We start from the raw sequence: 23,557 nt of genomic DNA, 5'->3' as shown, positions 1-23,557 counted from the left end.
CCTCTGGTACTGCAGTGCTGAGGAAATGAATAGCTGGGCTGGTTTCAGCTTTAGAATTTGGTAGGTTATGGAAGTACAGTATGTGCTGTGTAGAGAACGCATTGTATTACTGTTCTGGATGTGATTGAACCACTTGAAGTGGACGTACTCATTACATTCATATTATACAGTAGCTCCAGTTGAGGACAGGGAAATACAAATATATATATATAAAAAAACAAAACAAGACAAAAAAATAAATAATGGTCAGTGTTACGTACAGGCTTCCCAATTTCAGTGTTGTTTTTTTTGTAGTTTTCCAAGGTGGTCTAGTATGAGGTAGCCAGGAATTCCTAAGGACTACAGGGACATGACCTGTTCCACATACCAGACACACAGCATGCATGCACAAAGCATTAAAATGAAGATGTGTTCCCTGTACCTAGCGCGACCCTGCAATAGTGATAGATTTATGTTATACGCAGCAGATTACTTGCCAGCTGCATGGAAGGGTTCTAGGAACAATTCTTGGAGAGGAACAATGACCCTCATTATTATTATCTCTTATGTAATGTTATTTGTACTTATTTGTGTCCATGACCATTATTGTCAGGACTAGTCCACAGAGTATCACAACCATTCGCCCATGTCCCAAATTTAGGTTGTATTATCAAGATATTGCAGCATGTGGTCAGTCCTTAGGCTCACACTCCCCATCCATGGCCATTTCAATTCTTTAACCAGAATTGTTTGATTGAAGTATGTGTCTTTGCAAATGTTCTATTTAATTAGCTGAAGATCACCATCTACTGTCTCGGAAACACAAAACTGTTGACTTCCATTGTCCTACAGCTGTTTTAGAATGATGAAGACCTTTCCGAGTCTCCCGGATCAGCGCTGCACTTTATGTGGACCCAGTATATAAATTGCACCAGCTTTATGGACAGAGCTTTATTGGAAGTTAATATCTGCTTCCACGTCCTCTGAATTATATCTATGTTCTGCGTAAAATAATAAATAAATAAATGATTGTCTATGACAAGTTATTAAATTCTGATAGCACAAACACTGCAAATTATTACACTGTGTTCACCTTGTATGCAGTTACTGGGAACAGCGGCAGACATAAATAATAATACATTGGTTAAGTTGCACCGGTAACCTCTGTTTTATATCCACTGTAAACACTGTAACACAATGCTTAGTAATTACACTTGGAAATAAACAGACATACATTTTGCACCATTACAGTCTTTATGCATGTTTAAACGTTTCTTTATGCGTATTTACAGTAAATCATAGAAGTAAAGTTCACGGATGAAGGGCTGACATACAGTATAATGCATTTAAAGGGCCACTAAACTCCAAAACTGAAATTTCCAGATATAGTAAATATCCTTGTTACATGATAACCTGACGTTCCACAGCAGCTCTGTTAAAAGTGAAGCATTATCTTCCCCTACTCCATTACAGCTGAAGCGTCACCCACATCTTTAGGACAATATCCTAATGGAGTCTAATGCAGGTCATAAAATTGAAGCTGCAGTCATTTGAGCTTCTGTGATGTCACCGCTCCTGCCCTGTAAAAGTTTTCCGTAGATGAAGTCTGAAAGCCATTAGCTGTGTGCTTTGTTAGATAAGCATCAACATGGTGGATGTATTTAGTTAAGCATATTCTCTTCATTTACTTCACCTTTTTTTATTAAGATCAGTAATTCATAACATTTGATTTATTATTATTAGTAGTAGTACTGTAGTAGTAGTAGTAGTAGTATTAATTCATAGAATAAATGCTACATAGTGATTTTAGTTTCTCTTTGTAGTGTAACAATAAATGTTTTCTGAAATGAGCAGGTTGCATGCAGTATGCATTCTGGTCTAAGTTATTTACTAAGACCTAACTTATATCCAGTAAGTCAAACTTGCAAATGCTCCTGATGTGAAAGTCGCCATTCTGTTTTCCCTGGTAATGTGGACAGTCTTCTCAGTTCTGTTCACCTCTCATCCTTACCTTTATCACATATATTGTTGCATACAGTATGTCTAAGGCCGGCTCGTGGCATGTTCGACCAGTGTGGTCAGATAGAGGCGCCACCCCATAGAGAGTGCAACCCTCTCAGCCATTCCTGATTTCAGTGGGACAGTCCCGTTTTTCGGGGAATGCCCGCTGTTCCATCCGTGGACGAAGTGTCGCGCGGGCGGTTGGGCACCTCCACCGCCACAGCTGTGCGGCGGTGCCAGCCCTGTAGAAGAGGAATGGATGCCGCGCAGCATCTATTCACTGCCGGAAGAGAGCTGGGGGCAACCCAGCTACGGATGTAGTGCTGGACTCGCCCCCAGCCTGACGTTAATGGGAGGTGTGCCATATAGGCACCCCCCAATAAAGTCATTTGGGGGTCTATGGTAAGTAGACCACGCCCCCATCTTTAGTCGCGCGTGCAAAGGGCGTCGATTACCTGTCCTGCACAGGGCTCGGCTCCCCCTGGAGCCAGCCCTGAGTATGTCAATGCAAATTGTGTGAGCAATCTGCCAGAACTGACCATATAAAGCACAGAAGTACAGAAAAACATACATTACCCATGATGCACAGGTGAGCTGCTATTGGTGCACATGCAGGCTGAATGTTTTATGATGAGAAATAAAATAACAGGCATGCAGCTAGTAACCATGAATCATGTATAACTTGTATGTGACCATATTTACATGGCCAATTTGTTAACACTGAGGGGGCAGATTCAATTAACCACAGGTACCGTTGCATTTTCTCATCTCCCAGGTAAAGGACCCAAAGCTATTCAATATGGACCAGCGATCAACATGCAAGCAGCCCTCAAAGGTAGAAATGAACTCTTATTCTTGCTCACAGCTTTCAAAGGTGTGAACAGAAATAAGCGATAGCTGCTGACTTAAGAGTTCAAAGTCGTAATACTTCTGCATTTCTCCTGAAAAAAATACTTCACTGGCGATAGCCTGAGAATTTCACCACCGTCAGGGTAATTGCCAGCGATAGCAGGGCTCATCCACGTTGCTTATGATAATCAGCCAGAAGGACCACAGAGACCTCCGCTGAAGACAAAGAGAAGGTATGGTGTGGTGGAAGATAGGGGGACTGAAGAAGTTTCACTTGGAGAGGAAAAGTGGGAGGAGTACAAGGAAAAATTGGGTGGTGGGGTAAGATGGTAGAACAATGTGGGGGAGAGATATGAGATATAAAAAGTAGTAAATACAGACACACACAATTTGGGAACAAAGATATGCAAAGGGATAGGGGACAAAAAGAGACAGATGGGAGACAGAGCAGAGGTGCACATACAAAATCATACATAAACATAGAAAGAGGGGGAAAGAAAGGGACAGGCCCATAAAGTACAAAGATGAGATAGAGGCACATACAAAATTGGAGACAGAGAGGAAAACACTAAGGGGTCTATTTACTAAGCAGTGTTAGGAGACAGAGTGAAAAGTGATAAGAAAGTGATAAGGTGCCAGCCAATCAGCTCCCAACTGTCATCTAACAGGCTGTTTGAAAAATGACAGTAGGGAGCTGATTGGCTGGTTCCTTATCACTTTTCACTCTGTCTCCTAACACTGCTTAGTAACTAGACCACAAAGTGGGAGACAGAGACAGTGAGTATAGAGACACTCTGGAGGAGCTGGGTGTATTGCAATGCAGATAGCTATACAATGTGGGAATACGTGGAGCAAGCAGAAGTGATTATGAACTGAGCACTTAGTGGAGCGGGAGGAATGGGGGGGGGCAGAAAGTGTGCCAATACTCTATGCACAGGAGGAGGCTGTGGTTGCTAAGTAAGAAGTGTGTCACGGCCAGGGTATTTCAGCATGGCGCTAGGCGGGTGTTACCTGTGAGGTCGTTGTGGCGCGGGCTGTCTGGTGGCGGAGCTGGTGTCTGGCGGGGGCTTTGGCTGCGCACGTTGTTGTGCGGGCCTGTTGTCACTCTGCGCTGGTAAAACCTGGCGGCGTCTCCGTTCCGTTTGGCTTGGGCGCCGCCATTTTGCCTTCTGGCCATGTGATGCGGCTGGCCAATCCTGGTGAGTCACATATTCCCTCCGGCCAGTAACAGCACGGCATGGGGTATTTAGGAAGGTTCAGTGCCTTCCTTCTTTGCCAGTGCAATGTGTATCTCAGCCTAGCTGAGAGGGAGTTATCTGTGCTTATCCTGTGCCTGTGAAATTCGCTATCTGCCAGTCTGCCTGTCAGCTCCTAGCTTGCACTGGACTACCCGGCTTCCTCCACCACCCTTGCCCATACCTGAGTGCCTGAGCCTGCTGACATCCTGCTCATTTGCCTTAGTTCACTACCTGCATACCTGGCTATTATTTTCCTGCATCACTACCTGCATACCTGGTTGATTATTCCAGTCTCACTACCTGCACACCTGGACAGTTCTAATTGTTTCTACTTGGACATTAACCCATTACTCCCACCACAGAACTCTAGTGCACGTTTATATATACCTGGACTTTTATTTACTGCCATATTTTATGTCTACTCAAGCATGTATTAAAAAAACCTAGTTTTATATTCAAACCCGCTTCTGTGATCGCTCCTGCTACCACCCCGGGTCCACAAACAACCCAGAACATAACAAAGGGAGGCTGTGCGCTGCCTTTACATGGAAATAGGCAGTATGTGGCCAGGTGTGCACAGGAATTGAGGAAGTTCATCTGTTACCCGCAGAATAGGGGGTACGCAGTGGAAGTGGGTTCATCATTTCTATGTCATTTTGTCGGCGTACACAAGTGCACTTGCTCAGTGTCGGACTCAGGCATAAAGGGCCCTTCGGGGGAATGCAGTGATAGGGGCCCATGCTTACAGGGAGTGGTCATCCACCAGGGGGGTGTAGTCATCCACCACAGTTGCTTTACTAATCATCTTGGTGTGATTTCTATAGAAGCAAACCAAGAACAGACTGAATCATGACATCTAGAGGTGGGGGTTCCGACTCTCAGACAGTGGAGCCCACCGGGGATTTCCCCTGTCCGCCTGTGGTCCAGTCCAACTCTGCACTTGCTCCACCATCTCCACATGCAGTACAACCTTGATTCCACTACATATAAGGGCAATGCTTAAAACAAATTTATTTTAAGACCGCAAAACTAGTGAATTATATTTTTTAGCAATGACAGTTTGTGGCATTTAGATCACAGCCTGCACTGATAAATAGTCATTACAGAGATACAATATGTGCATATTACATGTTTAAATAAATGGCTGGGTAGCGTTCCCTTCTATGGTCCTTCATTTTTTCCTTATACCCTATATGTGTTTTGTTGTTTAGTATGTGTGCATGTGTATAAATATTTTTATATTATGATTTATTGATTTACTAACCCATACTTCATCTTTTATTGTACCCTGGTGTTCAGATTTTAAAAAAGAAAGCAGAGGCGAGGCTTTGCCCCATGCATTAATATAATGCAATATTATTCAACGTATCTAGCAGGGATCAATACACAAGTTAAAATCAGCATCTCCATTGCACAAAGGGGCTTAAGTTTCTCATTTGCTTTGCCACTGGAATATATTTGTCACAGGGGTTTGGGCCTTGAGGGGGCAATAAGAGGCTGTGGAATACCTTTCTGTGGAAGTTCTGACAGTCTACCTTCAATTAAGTGGGAGGGCATCAAAAGCTACTCTGTGCCTTAGCTGCAAACATCTCAGTGAAAGCCAGTCAGTCATCCCAGCCTATGAATGTATATTTGAGGAAGAGGGAATGAAGCTGGAATTTTGGCATAGAGAAAGAATTTCACTGAGCTACCCAGCTACTTCTAACCACTTTCTGGTGAGTTAACACTTTTACTGCTTTTGCATTCACTTAATGATGTCTTATTGCCTTTTTTTTAAACATCATCTTTAAATTGCGGCACGCACGTATTGCATACAGCGCATTTCCCCTATAGAATATTTCCTTTTACGACATGGGCCAGTTGCTTCAATAAAGTTGTTTGGTGACTGTATGTAAATATTAAATTGGACTTACTGGAAAATTCATGGGGATTTTTTCAGGTGAAGTGAAATTTAAAGTTTGTTTGCGTTTGTGTTGAAGACTTCTAGATATCCAGCACCAGGATCATTCCTAAAGTGATATAAATTGGCCCTTGTGAGCTTTCCCTGTGTCTGCATGAGACAGCGTCTCAATGTGGTTACAAGTTAATAATAGCTATGTTACTTTTCATAGTGCAGGTAATCATTTATGTACGGTCACTGATGGTAAAAATGTTATTTCTTTAAGATGAACGATGAAATTAAAGGCTAAGAAATGCTAGATAATTAGAATTTTTGCTATTTTTTCAAACTTTAATTTTGAATCAATTGAATGAGCAGCTCAATATACTGTTCCCTTGATGTTTTTTTTTTTTTTAGCAATGCCGAGAATTAAACGTTAACTTACCGTGTCATTTATGCAACAGTGAAACCTCTCATTTTATTCCTAGAAAACTGACCATTGAAATAATCTGGTAATGGGGGAGATGCACTAAGTCGTGGAGAGTGATAAAGTACAAACCAATCAGCTGCTAACGGTCAGTTTACAGGCTGTGTTTGAAAAATGACAGTTAGGAGCTGATTGCTTGGTACTTTGTCATTCTCTACTTTAACACTCTCCAGAGCTGAGTACATCTCCTGATGTCCACTTTAGGAACCCAAAGTTTTCTGTCTTATAATTACAGCACTACCGTTATGTAGATGCTTCTGCTTCTTTCAGTAAATGTTGGTTTATGGTGTTTTGAAACTTGCTATTAGTCTTAAAAGAAGAAAAAAAATTATACACCAAACTTAAGCTGAAGTTAAAAGCCAATACTCTAATACTACTTGTCTGAATATGATATTCTCTTATTAGACTCTTGTATGACGTATAAAAACCTTTGTGGGTCAGGAAACTGCTTGGTAACAAAAGTAAACATTTATGTAGAAGTTCCAGCCCTGGTCAGGGGATCTCTTGTGACCTTCGGTCCACAAAACAAACGAAGGTGGGAGCTTTAAATGTCACCCCCTATCTTGCCCCCTCTCTCATGAGGAGACCGTCTAGTTTGCAGATTTGCAATGAGGAGAACTTGGCGGAGTTGATGAATGGAAAAAGAGTGTGGACTTTGCTAAACCAATGCACACACATAGCAAATGTTAGAGAAGGCTAAATAATGTAACACTGTGTCATACATACCTTTCCCTGGGCATGCTTAGATAGTCAGAGATGAATGTTACAAAAATTATAATTAATGTTTTTTATCCCTTTTAAATGTTTGGCATTTCCAGGCTAATGCATCTGTATATAAGCATTTAGTGATTCTGGATAAAAGGCCCCCCGTGTAGATCCAATGCATGTAAGAGCTTTGCTTTTGCCTTTTGCAGATCCTAGTTCTGCAAATATAAAGGCATTCGACGATCAACTTATTAAGTGAAAACCTTTTGTCTTACACTGAATGAAGCGACCACCTCTAAGCATTGCTGAAGAAGACTGAGCACAGGTGAGTCGCTGAATAGGGTATATTTTCACGTGGCACATACTATAATTGTCTCTGTAATAATGTCTGTTCTTCCGGTTTTATGTATAACTAATGATCTTACCGACAAGTCATTGGATGTTTTTCTATAATGAGATTAACACTATGTTCCAGGGAGGTTCTAGCACAGTTTCTTCCTTTTCCCAGAGTAAACTTTCCATACATACTCGCCCTATGTGATCGTCTGCTCTTCTTTCCTCCCCAACGCCCTACTAACTGCCCTCTTGACCCATATTTGCTTTTCCTCCTGCTCACCCTCGGAAAGCTTGAAACGTTTGAAAGCTCCTAAGCATCTCTTGATCTGACCTCCCTTTGAGAACACGGCCTTGAGTCTAACTTCCTGTTTCCATCCACAACTGTTCCATAGTGGCCGGATTTGCTGTCTAGCCACTCTCCCTCTGTTGGACTTACTTTATCTGGATTTATCCCACTGCCTTTCATTAAAGTCCCCATTGGTCATACACCTGTGTAACATAAGGTCTTCTGAAACTGTCGGATGCCTGAAGCATCTTTGGCTAAGAGCACATTATCCTTTTTTAGTTTTTATACGACCCCTCCTATGCCGCATTACTGTTCTCTTGCAGTTCCTCTCTACTTTCTTTTTCTGCTGTTCCCTGGGTTTAGTGCTGGAACAATTCTATACTCACTTTATACTTCCCAAGGAAATACATTCATTAGTTTTGGTTATTGGTACCATTCCTTGCTGAGGAATAATATACAGTACTAAGTTCCACTTGACAGAACTTGCACGCCCCCCTGGAAAACACAGCAGACTGTATCACCTTTCATGGCTGGAAAGTAAACTTCTCTAAAACCAAACTCTTTGTGTTACCTTTTCTCTGTAATCATCTTTACCATTCCTCCGAAATCACAGATCTTCTGTCATAAGAGCATATTTCATTCTGTCTGCCCTTTACTCTAATATCAAGACACTTTCACCCCAAAGACATCTTTGGTAACTATCCTTACCTCGCTAGTGATAGTACGAAAATGCATACACATAATATATACAAGCGCATCTCCAGTGAATTCTCACTGCGCAGTCTCAGACAATGAGCGCACGCAAGTTTGGGAATGTAGAGAGACAGAACAGGGGCGTGAAGGGGTGTTCTCATTTAGGCAACTTTCAGTAAGAGAGTGTTCATGTGACAGTTCTTAAAGGGCTACTACGCCCTGTGTGTGGGGGCCCCTGGGCGATTGCCCCAGCTGCCCTGTTGTCAATCCCGCACTGTATGTAAACATAAAGCAGAAAAGATGAATCATGGAGTCTTAATTTTTATATTGTTTTGACACACAAGGTGCTCCACTGTGCAATCGGAAATACCGGAAGTGTGATTATAGGTATATATCCGAAGAGTAGATCTAGGGATAGGTTCCACCTCCAATAACTAGATAATTGAGGCTATCACCTTTCCACACTCTTCCTCCTAATGGTATTATGCTTACACTAGTTGGAAGAATCAATGTGTATATACAACAACCAGAGTCTCCGATGGACAGATGTCAGCATTGGAGCGAGGAGGCAAAGAGAAACGTATCGAGCATTATCACACGTTTTACTAATAAACATTTTAATCCTTTAATGCTAAAAATCCACACTTACAGGACAAAGAATTTGTATAAACTTGTAGAGCATAAATCCTTAAAACAAAGCAGGCACTAATCAGAGTGTAAATTCCACCCACTAGAGCCAGACTTTGCACAAGTGTACCAAGATCCAACCTTGATAAAGGCCTTTTTGGTCAAAATGCGGCTATTACTTTAATACCAGCACTGGCTTAATCTGTACCCCAGTTGATGGTCTCAGCAGGTTCAAAGCGACTGATTGCATAAGGAATACCTAGAGGGGTGGAGAAAGTAATGGAAGGAAGAGTACATGAGGGAAAAAGGGGCCTGCTGGTTAGAGCTTACAATCTACAGGGGAGAGACAGACAGACATGGGTGACACAGAGGGGTTAGTAAGAGTGCAGGAACAAAAGGGCGGATTAGGATGAGAGCTGGAAGGGTTTGATAAATAAATGGGTTTTGAGAGCACGTTTGTTGCTTTTGAGAGAGAGGGAGAGAGTTCCAGTGGCGGGGGGGCGCAGCGCAGGAAAAGTTCTGGATGCAGGAGTTAGAACACTGAACGTTTAGTGACAACAGCACATTCAGTCCTGTTCTCACTTACGCATTTGCACAAGTGGACAGGTCATGGTTTCCCAAAAAAATGAGCACACTAGTTACATGAAATCCTCTGTGCTGCTGTGAAAAATGTAACTGAAAACAATAAAAACCTTGTAACATTTTTCAGATGCACCTTAAATAACACCTATATAGAGACTGTGAGAAATCCTATTTTATAAAGAGTTCCAGGACCTCATTCAGAGTCGGTCGAAGCGGCCGCACGGTCATACGCCACCGATGTTCGCTATACTGCGCATGCGTAAAGTTCGCAATGCGCGTGCGCAAACTAGCTGCTACGATCAGAAATTTCTCTCTCCTTGAACACAGCCAGGTTGGTAGTTTGAGTGACATATTGAGGCGTTTGTGGGTGGTAACAGGGGAAGGTGCTTGAAAACGGGGGAGTGGAGATCCAAACACAGGCGTGCCTAATTATGCGAACGGCGTTTTATGGGAGTGCATACGGTTTATGGGAGTGCATAATTGACAAAGTAGCGTCATGGCATATGTGACATGGGAGGTTTTTACACTGACACGATCGTAGAGCCTAAGAGAGGGTATGGTCAACCTTAAGCTCTACGACCAGTTCTGATGGTTCCCGATGGTCTCGATTTAATCCTTATATGCCCGGAGATGACGAGTAATGCGTGCGAGAAGGGGACGTATTTTTTTGTCGTCCGGCCGTTTCCTCCCCTTGGTCAGCCAGCTACCGATCCGAACCTAGGGACGCAACTTGCGAGGGAATCATTTGCATATCCGGCCCCTTTTACCGTACGACCGAGCGGCCGCTTCGACCGACTCTAAATGAGGTCCTCAGTACATGTAGAAAATATACCAAATTCTTATAAAACTATTGCATATCTTTTTTTTTAATACACATTCTGTTTTTGTTTTGTCTCTAGGTGCTAATCACTGCAAGACCAAGTCATGGAAGTATTGACATTTGCTGTATATTTATTTATTGCATCTCTATCATGTCTGATAGACTTATGCCGGCCACAGCTCCAAGCAGGAGCACCGCAAATCCAGTTGCGTTTGGCTGGGACATCAAGAGTTCCCAATGAAGGTCGACTGGATGTTCTGTATAACGGTCAGTGGGGCACAGTGTGTGATGACGACTTCAACATAGAGGTGGCACATGTGGTCTGCAAACAACTGGGCTTTGAGATGGCAATGAACTGGGCACACAGTGCGAAGTATGGGCAGGGAGAAGGTAAATGCATCATTGTATTAATAAAATTATATGTATTGTACCTTGTACATGATGGTCCAAGTATCAAGCATGAAGAACTTCATGTAAGAAAGCAGGTTGGAAGATATTGCATGTCCTGTAGGGATTAATACAGCAGGATGACACTTCTCGTAATGTCATAGCTCATTGCATTCACTCAAGAAAGAGCTGTGAGTTAAGAAGAACTAGCTGTAGTGATTGTAATCTACCCAACGCGTTTTGGGACTGTTCCTAGTGGTTAAGCATCACTCATCTATTGTTCCAGGTTACCAGCTCTAGACTATAGATTTTAGGTATTCTATTTCCGCTTAATACCCTGGGTTAAGTAGAGTCTGTGGCACATTTATAGCATTAAATCAGCTGTTTAAAGTCAGAGAGTTCGTAGTTAGGATATCTAATGTTACGTCTGTTGTCTATGGCTATCTGCGGTTTCTTATTTATTATACCTTTACTTACCTTCTTGTACTATTTAGTAACTATTGTGTGGTACTCACTATTTAGATATACTAGTCTTGTGTTCTATGTTAGTAGTCTATATATGCTGTTTGTTTTGTATCTGCTGTACCCTCACCCACGTTATTTATTTTTCCACCCTCCCTTATTTTTGCTTTCTGTTCCCCTTATACCCTGTTTAAACTCAATAATAATTAAATTAGCAAGTAAAACAAAGTGCCAACCAATCAGCTCCTTATTCACTTTACAGGCTGTGTTTAAAAAAAATGACAGGAGCTGAGTGGTTGGTACTTTAACTTCATCCACTTTATCACTCTCCAAGGCTTAGTGCATAGACCTATAGACATATTCTTTAAAAACACTTTTTACATAGACATAATGCAGTATATTCACTAAAGTGCTGGGTTTTAAAATGGAGTTGTTGTCCATAGCAACCAATCAGATTATAGTTATCATTTATCTAGAACCTTCTAGAAGATAATAGCTAGAATCGGATTGGTTGCTATGGACAATATCTCCACTTCTAAAACCCCTTACTTTAGTATATATATCCCCATGTCTGAAACCAGGCTCATTTGGAATCATCTTCTATTAGAATTAGCTACTACAGTAAATGGCTAATTAGAATTGGGGTTACAGGACTTATAATTCCACTTGGAGTGAGATAAAATACCAACAAATCAACTCCTATCATTTTTCAAACACAGCCTGTAAAGTGACAGTTAGGAGCTGTTTGGTTGGTACTTTGGGGTCTATATATTAAGCTTTGGATGGAGATAATGTGAATGGAAATAAAGTACCAGGCAATCAGCTCCTAACTGCCATGTCACAGGCTGTGTTTGAAAAATGACAGTTAGGAGCTGGTTGGCTGGTACTTTATCTCCATCCATTTTATCTCTATCCAAGGCTTAGTACTGTACATCTCCTAATAGTAGTAACAAACATGGAGAATATTATTTATTTCCTTTATACAGTTGTTTTTCTGGGTGAGATTTATCAAATCTTCTAAAGAAGAGAAGTGGAGGTGTTTCCATAGCAACTAATCAGACTCTAGTTATCATTTTATAGAATGTAGATAACTGATAGTTAGAAGCTGATTGGTTACTAGGCAACGCCTCCACCGGTCCTCTTTAGAAGGTTTGATAAAAAACCCACTTTGTCTGAAATAGGTGATAACAGAGATAATACATTGCACACAATGAGACATGAAATGGAAAAACAGGGCCTGATTTAGAGGCACATGCAGTGGAAGCGATGTCGGATGCAAGCAGCCAATGTGATCAGTCTCACAAGCGATTGAGTCCTCCTTGCGCATGGGTCTCCATGGTTACCGCACACAGATGCCGATCGAAATCGCATGCACACAGATGCAATTTCAGGCTGGTAACCATGACGTGCTAGCCAGACGTGGGTGTGTCACAAGCATTTAGAGTCAGTGGACCTTTTAAACTTTTTGGGCAACACAGTATATATATACTGCTCCAAAAAGAGCGGCACTAGTACACTGTCAATAGTACAACAAAACTTTGTATTGTAAACGGTATATAGATAGATAGATAGATAGATATTGCACAAGTTGTCTCTGTGTGAGTGTTAGTGGTCTGTAAGTTGCAGCTGCGACATGAATAGCAAAGTTTGAAGTTTTTCCCATTGGTTTGCACAGGTCCCATCTGGTTGGATAATGTCCGTTGCTCAGGTGCTGAGAGCTCTCTGGCAGAATGTGAATCTAACGGCTGGGGTGTCACTGACTGCAAGCATTCCGAGGACGTTGGCATACTGTGCTCGACAAGCCGCCTGCAGGGATCAGCGCAGCCCCAATCAGTCACTGCGCAGGTATCCAGCACACTGTGCGCCAGATTGCTCCTGCCGTGTTTTACTTTATTGTGTTCATGAAACTAAATAATAAATGACCTTTGTTTACTCCAAAAATACACTCCACTGGTGCTGGAAAGATCTGTTTAGAGACAAAAGGAAGAAAAGGAATTATTAGTAGTTGTAATAGAGATTAGTCTAGAGCATATTAATGCGATCAACCACTTTTTCCATATTTACGATTACAATCAGAACAGACTAGACCTTCTGGTTTGGGATTGCAAAAATTACATGATTTTATTTTAGCTGTTTTAAAAACTTTATATCAATTTTTGAAAATATTTTTTTAAAAACCCAGATCCAAAACCAAAACACGAGTAAGCGCACATCTCTACTATAGAGTAATGTTTATAATCCACAGTCCAAACATCAAGGATATCGGAGCCAACTAAATCCAGGGAAAATACTTAGTAGACTTGTATGTACCAAACAGGCCGTCTCAGCTACCATCCCATACTGGCCAGCTGGGGTACTGTAGGCACGTTGGTTTGGAACAAATGAAGCAGCTTATGGCACAGTAAAGGGCTGGTACTGAGTCACATGTAAAGTGGCAGCCGCAGAACCCTGATTTACTACCTTATGTTAATCTGAGAATCCATTTGATTAATGTGGTGATTCGTACATCTACAAGCGGTAACCATCCGCCATCATCAGTATCTGCACAGGCACCAGCCCTATGCTGGGTACAGGACATACATCAGAATCAGGCTTTACTGCCCCGTATGTACGGCTCAGAATAGCACAGAATAGCTTCTGATACACACCCAAGAAACTCCCATAAGTCAGTTGGGTCCATGTGATCGTTTCGCCACGCAGTTCCCGCCCCGAAACGGCCTATTTCATGGAAAGACAGATTCGGACAAGTTCCGTCCCACTTAGAACAGAACAGGCAAATGCGTAAAATCACTTCTGCGCATGCACTGCGTGAAAAAACTTGCTGTGAAGAGAGATCCGTGTGAATCACAATGCGCGTCTGGGGGGAGATTTAACACAACTTCTAAACCAGAGGTGGGGAACCTTTTTTCGGCCGAGGGCCATTTTGATATATATAACATTATTTGCGGGCCCGGTGCAGGCCACGCTCCCTCCATGTGACTTCACACAGGGTGGGGCCACAATTGCCGGTGATTACAGCAATGCCCGGAGCATCCTGAGGATGCTCTGGGGAGCTGTAAGGGCAGCAGTGTGACCATCTGAAGCATCCTAAGGATGCTCCTGGCGGCAATTCTGCATAAATTGTAGCTGCAGGGTGTCATTCTAGGCACCATGCTAGCCAGATGAGGCTAGCAGAGAAAAGCTCAGAGAGCCAGACCAAATGACTCCGCAGGCCTTATACGGCCCCCGGGCCTGAGGTTCCCCATCCCTGTTCTAAACCAATTAGATTCTATGTATTACTTTATAGAATGTACTAGTTAAATGATAGCTAGATTCTGATTGGTTGCTAAGGATAATGCCTCAACTTGTCCTCTTTATAAGGTTGGATAGATTCCCGCCCCCCTGCAGTCTTACAAAACTCTGTCTATACCAGAGCACACAGCATCTTAGAGATGCACACCCTCTGAGACAAATGGCTATGAGAAGATGATACACGAGACACCTAATTATCACCTAAATGATAGCAATGTAGCACTCATGACACACAGTACTAGCATTGTAACCAGTAGTGGCCCTTACTATATTGCCTGAGGGGTGGCTGCGGATGCCTGCACTGTGTGTGGTCCAGTCAGAGGTCTGGAATGTTGTAGCGACTGCGGGTGCATTGCGTAAGCGCAGTGGTTCTGTCAGGAGCACAACTTCCCATTGAAAGCGCTCTCTCTCTGCTAATGGCGGTTTGGACTGACAGTCCAAGGGGGAGAACCCATCTCTGCCAGGACTGCCTGTCCTGCGTGTGTTTGGCAGGTTGCACTTCCAGTGGGAAGCCACTGCCAGGGAAGACACCCTGTGCAGGACGCCAGCCCGTCACCCTTTACCCGCGTGCAGCGGGCAAAATGGGGGTGTGACCTAATTACCATAGGCCACTCCCCCTAAATTACGTTAATTGGGGACGTGCCTCCCGTTTGTGTCAGGCTGGGGGCGAGCCCAGCACTACGTCAATAGCTGGGCTGCCCCCAGACCTCTTCCTGCACTGAATGGATACTGAATGGTTGCCGGGCACAAGCGCGTGGCATCCATTCCTCTTCTTTGGGGCCTGCACCGCCACGCAGCTGCAGTGGTTTGCGGCGCCCAACCTCCCGACCACTTGCGGGACACTTCGTCCCGCGGGTGGAGCAGCGGGGAAGTGCCCAAAAAACGGGACTGTCCCGCTGAAATCGGGAATGGCTGGGAGGGGTGTGTCCTCTATGGAGTGGCGCCACTGTTCGACCGCAATGGTCAAACATGCCTCGAGCCGGCCCTGCCTAGTGGGTCTAATGCAGAGTTGAATGCAAGCCGGACATAGTTACACCTGCATTGCGTGCACGCAGAAAAATTACCATGTTTGCTTATTCCGTCTATGCGACAGCATCGCCCATATCCCATTGCTCAGTTTCATACCCATCACCATTACCAGTGCACACCTGCACCTGCACCATACCCATCACCATTATCAGTGCACACCTGAGCCTGCACCATACCCATCACCTTTATCAGTGCACACCTGAGCCTGCACCATACCCATCACCATTATCAGTGCACACCTGAGCCTGCACCATACCCATCACCATTATCAGTGCACACCTGCACCTGCACGATACCCATCACCATTATCAGTGCACACCTGCACCATACCCATCACCATTATCAGTGCACACCTGCACCATACCCATCACCATTATCAGTGCACACCTGAACCTGCACCATACCCATCACCATTATCAGAGCACACCTGCACCATACCCATCACCATTATCAGTGCACAGCTGCACCCGCACCATACCCATCCCTCGTGCCTAAACATCCATCTTAAAACAGACGTAACTACGCATACGCACTACCCTGCACAGCCAGCAATCCCTGCGCAATGCCCTTGCTAAAGGTAGCTTACATGCAGGTGCCCTTGTACCACCCAGTTAGGTCCCTTCGGTGTAGATGTCAGTGAGTTGTGTACGATTCTGAATCTCCGCAGATGCTACGGCTCATGCACAGTGCACAAACGCACAATGGGCCTCATTCTGCAAGGAATGCTATTGCTAAAGCATACACGGATGGCCGATTGTTGCGTACTGTGCATGCATATGCATCGAAATACGCGTGCACGAAGGCACCACTGCGATCGCACTGTGATCATGGAGACCACGTAGAGCCATCGTAGAATGATTGACAGACAATGAGTGTTTGGGGGTGGTGACAGGGGGGGGTAGTCGGAGAAACACAGACATGCCTGTCCGTTTGGACGCTGTTGCATGGGCGTGCATAAATTAGCCTCTGCGATTGCATACGCAGCTTGAGTACTCAGGGCCTGATACAGCAAGGATCGCAAGTGCAAACACGCACGCACTCGGTTGATTGTTGCCTTCTGCGCATGTGTATGCATCATAGTACGTGTGCACGTGCGCGGACCAGCCACTGCGATCGGGACTGTGACCGCAGTGACTACGCAGAGCCATCGCAGAGTGATTGACAGGAAGTACCGTTTGGGGGGGTGGCCAGAGAAACACAGGCTTTCTAGTGCGTTTCAACGCCGTTACAGAGGCGTGCATAAATTAGCCACGGTGTCGGCACACGCAGCATGAGCTCTAGCTGCGTACAGGAAGTTTAGCAATTGCTGTGTAAGGTCTGACCTGCCTTGATTTATGCGTGAGGCTCCGATGGTCCTTGATGGTACCGATGTCTTCGCAGACTTACAAGGTATTACGGATGTGAGTAAAGGGAAGTGGGCGTCTTTATGTTATGATACGGCGTCATTGCGGTCGCAGTAATTTGCATAATTTCGCAGCAGAACTGCGTGCGTGATTGCAGCCGGGATCACATCAGCGATCCTTTCTGAATGAGGCCCAATATACGTCCGTAAAAGTGACTTCCATTTAGCGCCACTATGCTTATTCTGTTTACTTTAACACCTTCAAATTGTCCATCTTCCGAGACTATAGTAGCTGCAAATATCATCAGAGAAGCTGTATGAAACCAGGGGCTGTGTACATGAATACTGCATGTATTATACTCTGTGCTATTACCTCCCCCCCCTCACTGCCTGAGATGCCACTGGCTCTCCCTCACATGCCAGACCTACTCTAAAGCTCACACTGTCATTTCTGCAGATTGCCAGGCAAAGCGCATTGTACATGACAAGTCAGAATTGTGCCTCCTCTCCAGGGAATGTGTGCTACAGCTCTCTATCCACAGCTGCAATCATCTGCCAGCAGATTTCATTGGGCAGTAATAGCTGCAGAAGACATATACAGATACTAATCTAGACAGGAAGATAAAAGTACACATGTTCCTACCTGCACAATTGTGATTATACCAATGGGTCTCTAGCATTATATTAATGTTTGTTTAAAATGCAGTCTTGTTCATTTTTTTCCCCGTTCGCAACTGTTGCTATTTATTTAAAGATAACAGACACCTACCAAGCCGGGGATGTTGTGCACTATGCTCCAGCTACAGTAGATAATTCCTTTTTTATAATATTTGTCTTTTTTCTTTTGATTAAATAAATACAGTGTTGCCTGTGTGTCTACGTACGCCGGCTGCTTAAAGCTGTACACCTTAGGTTACATTTATCTTTTCAGATGATCTATATTATTCTGTAAAAGCTGCACTATTCAAGATCCACTGTCCTACCAGCCAGAGGTATCAAAAGCGCCTTATAGGGCTGGGCAATAAGCAGCCCCCTCCCAGCTGTTGTAGAACTATACATCCCAGCATGCCCTGCCTCACTATTGCTATTTTGCCATGCTAAAACGCTTGCAAGGCATCCTGGGATGTGTAGTTCAACAACAGCTGGAGGACCGCTTATTGCCCACCCCTATGTGCTATCGTATTTCTATGACGCTGTCATTTTGTGTCCGCCAGACTCTCGCCACACTCTGCGAATAATGGAAATATACCTACACCCACTATATATATATATATATATATATATGTGTTTAGCTACATAGTAGCCATTCTGTAGGCAGCCTGCTTACTAGGTTATGTTAATGACAGTATTCCTGCATCCGTATGTGCTTTAGTTGTGTTTCTGCTGTATTTCCGTCCGCAGTCGTCATCATTTGTATCACCATTTGCGCCCACCGCATGCTGGGTTCAAAAAATCTGGCTGAAAAATGCATCCAGCTGCATCTGTACACCTCAGAGAAGCATGAGAGTTTACCTCAGAGAAGCATGAGAGTTTACCTCAGAGAAGCATGAGAGTTTACCTCAGAGAAGCATGAGAGTTTACCTCAGAGAAGCATGAGAGTTTGCGCTACATGCCCAGGACACTCACACGAGATGCAGCTGTGCCGTGCGTCAGCATAGTCATGCCTATTTCACATTAGGCTCCGTCCACTGGCTCAGATTAAGCTATTTGTTACTGCGGATGCATCATGTGACTTATGAGCAGACGCCATCTCCAGTTGAAGATGCAATCGGCAGAAAATTGCAAGATGCATCCATTGCTGTGGATGTGTCCGACTCAGAATTAGCGCCAGAATGAGTACTACGCCATTTGGTATTGTATAAATTGTGTGAATTTGTGCCGCGCATGCCCGGAGTAGAGGGCGTGCGCATAAGCGTCCCCTGCAGGTTTGCGTGATCCAGCCTCTTACGCCTGCTTTTGCTTGGAGGTGGAGTGGCGATGGATGGAGGGTGAAGCAGAGTAGACCCCTCTTTCACAATTTGGACCTCTTTCCATAGGAAGGAGCAGGGTGCTGGAAAATAATGCCATCTGAAGATGGCGTCAGTTCCTGCAGTCAAACTCTGAAAACTTTAACATTTTAGAGTTTAATGAATGCAGGTCTCCATACTAGTGTATGGGAATGGCTGGCCACATTGGGATGATGAATAGACCCTATAATCACATTATATCTGGATTTGGAAATATCATCTATGTATGTTCCATTTTTTGTTTATAAAGTAATTTGACCACGCTAATGTACTTTTTTGTTAGCATACAAAGAAAATCGAAGAAGTTAGACTGAAGCCCATATCAGCCCGTGCCAAGGCAAGCCTCCCCGTCACCGAGGGCGTAGTGGAAGTGAAGCATCATGGCCGGTGGAGGCAGGTTTGTGACCATGGCTGGACCATCGATAACAGCAGGGTTGTGTGCGGAATGCTCGGATTTCCCGGTGAAGTTCAACCCAACCACAAGTTTTACAGGTAATGCAATATTACAGGGTCGGCACATTTTTTTTTTTTTACCAACTTAAAAAAGTTTCCTGTAGGGAGCTGACCTTTTTTCAGTTTTCATTTCTAAATGTTTGAATTAAAGTTTATTTACTTCCTTAAATCATTTATCAGCCTCCTGGACCTTGCGCTTCTCTATCATTACTCACAGAGACAGTTCAAGATGCCATCAAAAGATATCTGGAGTTTAGTCTTCTCCTTCAAGGTCCCCTGCTGAACATATTAGGTGTTCTCACTTGGGAATTTGACAGAGTTAGATTTACAAGATACGCGATGCTCCATTTGGGAGATTTTTGTTTTGCAGGTCAGATGCTTTATAAGGACAGTTTAGGAGGACTACTTTCGGATTGCACAACAGCATTGAATGCCACGTTTATTGTCCACGATATTGCAAACCCGCTATCAGCGGCAAAGCCTAATTACACATTCTACCTCACAGGAAAAGCCTGTGGTTGGGAAGAGCTGGATGAGTGTAAAGAATATATATGATTTCTGCATGCAATAAATGTGCTATTCTTATGGGTGCTTCTATGTAATTTACTCATGTACTAGTGCTGCTTTATAGCAAAAATCTTTCTGGGAAGCTGTTTGTGTTATTGTCTCAGCCATGACTTTTTTTTCTGTCATGTTCCATTCCAAACAGTTTTTTTTTTCTTTACATGGGAATAGCGAACTTGAACACAACAAGGTCCACTATATGAATAATAGAAAAAAAATACTATAATACAGTATGTACCCATTAATGCTCGAACAGGCAGAATTTTACGGCTTATTTCAACTTTTTTTTTTCGAACTGTGAATCGCAAGTTTCCAACTGCAACATTGAATGTGCTAAAATTCATGGCCAGACAAACAAGCTCCAGGCCCCCGGACTGGCCGAGTTCAATCAAATTCCAAACGGCTTCAAATAATTTCTGTAGCTGTAAAATTTTATAAGATGCTACATACAGTTAATATACTAATGTTCATGTTGATCTGTAATAGATATAGATCTGTAATAGATGAGATGGGCGCTATTTCAGTTGCCACCTCGGGTGATAACATATCTAGGTACATCTTGTGATAAATTCAGGTACCTTGCTGTGCAGGAATTGCCCACTTTGCCCTATAGACATTGATAACGAGATACTCAATGTTCTCTATAAATACAATATTATTAGTAGAGCTGGATGAAGATGTTGTTATTATTGGATGAGTAATGGGCCCATTTATTAATGATTGCATTTGCGATGCGATCTGGGAATGGTATTATCGCCCATGATCGCATTGCAAGATGCGATCATATCGCCGGAATGTATCAACGAGCACCCGCAGGGACAAGGGCTCCTAAAGGAGCCCGTCCCTGTGATGTGCCCGGAGTGCTGTCAGGGCTAATGCACATGCGTGTCTGCCTTTGCTGGGGGAGGGTTCCTATAGAACATTCTCCCAGTAAGTTTTGCGGTGTGGCCCATTGGCTACATTCAGCTAACGCCATCTTCAGATGGCGTTAGCTGCGGGGCCAATCTTCGGATTGCATCACATTCCGAAGGTTGGTAAATCTGGCAGCGTTGCATCCCCCCATAGAAACCTATGGGGGATGCGGCTGCCGGCGGGGATGGAGGGATCGCAGCAGGTATCTGAGATATCTGCTGTGGTCCCTCTTCATACAAGGGGGTGATACAGTAAATATTTGCGTTAAGCCCCCGAACACGGGTGTTTTCGGGGAATAAGCTGCAAATATTTAATGGTAAATGGGCCCCTAAGTGACAGACATATATAAAAGGACTGGTGGGCATAACAACATGCACCACAGACTATATCTCCCTCCAGAAGGTTACAGTGATACAGGACGTTGGGGAAAGTTGCATGTTTTGTCCACAAACCTTTTGTTCTACTAGAAAACTGAAGTTGTGCATTTGGGTTCTGTTTGTAAAATAGAACTGGAAGGTGGTTGATAACCTTAACCTTGCAATGATAATTGCATTTCTTTTTGCAACTTAAAGCGTCTTGTCAGTGATGCAATTAGATGTTGCTCACTGCAATCCTCATTTATTCTGTAATCCCAGAGGATGAACTCTCTTTTTATAAAAAAAAATATTATCTAGACATGAATTTACATTCTTACAGTAAAGTAGACTTTCAATAATCTGGGTTCCAATTCCCGCCCCCCTCCCCCCAGTTTTGATCTACCCTCCTCCTATTTATTTTTTAATTTTTGCCAAGATAATAAAGCTTCTGTTAAATATTTAGAACTAATTCAGTCTTTCAATATATATTTTCTTCTGCATCAGTTTAGTTTCCAGCCTCACACTAAATAGCATGTCGTTAGCGTGTACGGTAAACAGTCATTGTGTGATTATAGTAAAAGCGAAGATTATGTTTCTGTAGTCGGCGTGGAAATGGTTGCCAAAGTCTGAGTAAGCAAAAATAAGAGGATGTACGTTTTCAATACTGTAGCAAGAGACAGGTCAATTTCTGTCTTGCAGGAGATAACTCTAAGCGAGGCTGGAACATTAATTATCTGAGCAAACCTCAGAATTGTTCTCTCGACAAATAGATTTGGCTTCATCATAAGTCTCTCGTTTTCCATGCATTGCTATCTGCGGGAGAGGGTATAATAAGTACCCAGACGAAAAATATGTGTGCAGTAGTGTGCAGCTAAAGTTATACATTGAACGCAGAGGTAGTTCATTACCTGTTTTATCATTTAACCTCCCAGCTTCACTTCATATAATTTGTTGAAACTAGCATCATAATAGACCCAATTTCCTAAAAAATATTACCCTGGCAAATTCTATGTTGTTATTATTATTATCATGCTTTATTTATATGGCACCACAAGGGGTCCGCAGAGACCCCTACAAAGTACACAAACAGAAGCAGTGCAAACATAACAAGATAGAAGTGCAAAAAACTATAGTACAAAACATTGCAGAATGTGAACTTCAGGCTATATTAACATCGCTGTACTGTATGTGCCGTCATAATACGCACACAAGCAGAACTGGCTGAACCCAAAAGTTTGGTGCCATTGTAGACATTGAGGAGGAGATGATGGTATAATTGATGGAAAAGCACATGAGGGGAGAGGGCCCTGTTCGTCAGAGATTATAATCTAAAGGGAGGAGCAGACAGACAGAGGTGACACAAAGGGGAGAGAAAGTGTGGGAGGAGTATAGAGCGATCGGTTAGGAGGAGAGCTGGAAGGCTTTAATAAAGAAATGGGTTTTGAGCTCCCATTTAAAGCTTTGAAGAGTCTGATAGGGAGAGAGTTCCAGTGTTAGGGACAGCATGGTCAAAAGCTTGGAGGCAGGAGTGGGAAGAGGTAATCTGTTCAGGGGAGAGACGGCAGTCAATGGCTTCGTGAAGTGGGCGGGAGTGTGGTGGGAGATGAGGCCAGAGATGTAGGGGGAAGAGTATTGATTGAGGGGAGACAAAAGCAGGAAGTTTGGAGAGGTAGATGAGCCGAGCAGCAGCATTGAGGACAGATTGGAGTGGAGAGAGGTGGGAGTCAGGGGCAGGAAGGCCAGTAAAGAGGAGGTTACAATAGTCCAGTCTAGAGATGACAGTGAGTAGATGAGGGTCTTCGTTGTCTCCAGGGTGAGCGAGAATCTGATCCCAGAGATATTTCAAAGGTGGAAGAGACGGGACTGAAAGAGGAATTAAATGCGTGGTTTGAAGGAGAGGGTGGGAATCGAGGACGAAAGTCTCTTATCTGCTGTAACCACATACTGTAAGTTCCTTGCCTTCAGGCTCACCAGTTTCATATAGGAGACAAATAGAAGTGGTACCTATCAAACGGCCCTGTGCTTGGAAGAACAGACCTGTAAACTCTCGCTCTGTGACTGACATCCCCAGAGCCCCCACACTCAATATAAAGAAAACTACAGGCCCTCTGGTATACCCAATCAGGTCCGTCCTTTGTAATGTATGATCTATAAGAAAGAAGACTACCACAATTGCTGATCTTATTGAATCTTCAGATCTTGCCTGTATTACAGAGACTTGGCTAGACGAAAATGCAGCTCCTATTTTGGAAGCTGCAGTTCCAACAGATTAC

General features: G+C 43.6%; 1 protein-coding gene across 1 annotated transcript in view; it reads left to right on the top strand.

Annotated features, from left to right (window-relative positions):
* Window positions 1-5,705: 5,705 nt before the first annotated feature.
* The window catches only part of LOXL4 (lysyl oxidase like 4), a 112,682-nt gene continuing 94,830 nt past the window's right edge, over window positions 5,706-23,557 (top strand). The window contains exons 1-5 of the mRNA XM_088482755.1: window positions 5,706-5,782; window positions 7,348-7,463; window positions 10,562-10,872; window positions 13,007-13,176; window positions 19,283-19,491. Coding sequence (XP_088338881.1) covers window positions 10,587-10,872; window positions 13,007-13,176; window positions 19,283-19,491 — 665 coding nt within the window. The 5' untranslated portion in view covers window positions 5,706-5,782; window positions 7,348-7,463; window positions 10,562-10,586. The remainder of the gene's footprint in view (window positions 5,783-7,347; window positions 7,464-10,561; window positions 10,873-13,006; window positions 13,177-19,282; window positions 19,492-23,557) is intronic.

Source organism: Taudactylus pleione, unplaced genomic scaffold, assembly GCF_031769625.1.
Source record: "Taudactylus pleione unplaced genomic scaffold, aTauple2 ptg000292l, whole genome shotgun sequence".
In the NCBI taxonomy this organism is placed as follows: Eukaryota; Metazoa; Chordata; class Amphibia; order Anura; family Myobatrachidae; genus Taudactylus; species Taudactylus pleione.
The sequence above is the reverse complement of the archived record's forward strand: the minus strand, read 5'-3'. Positions and strand labels throughout refer to the sequence as shown.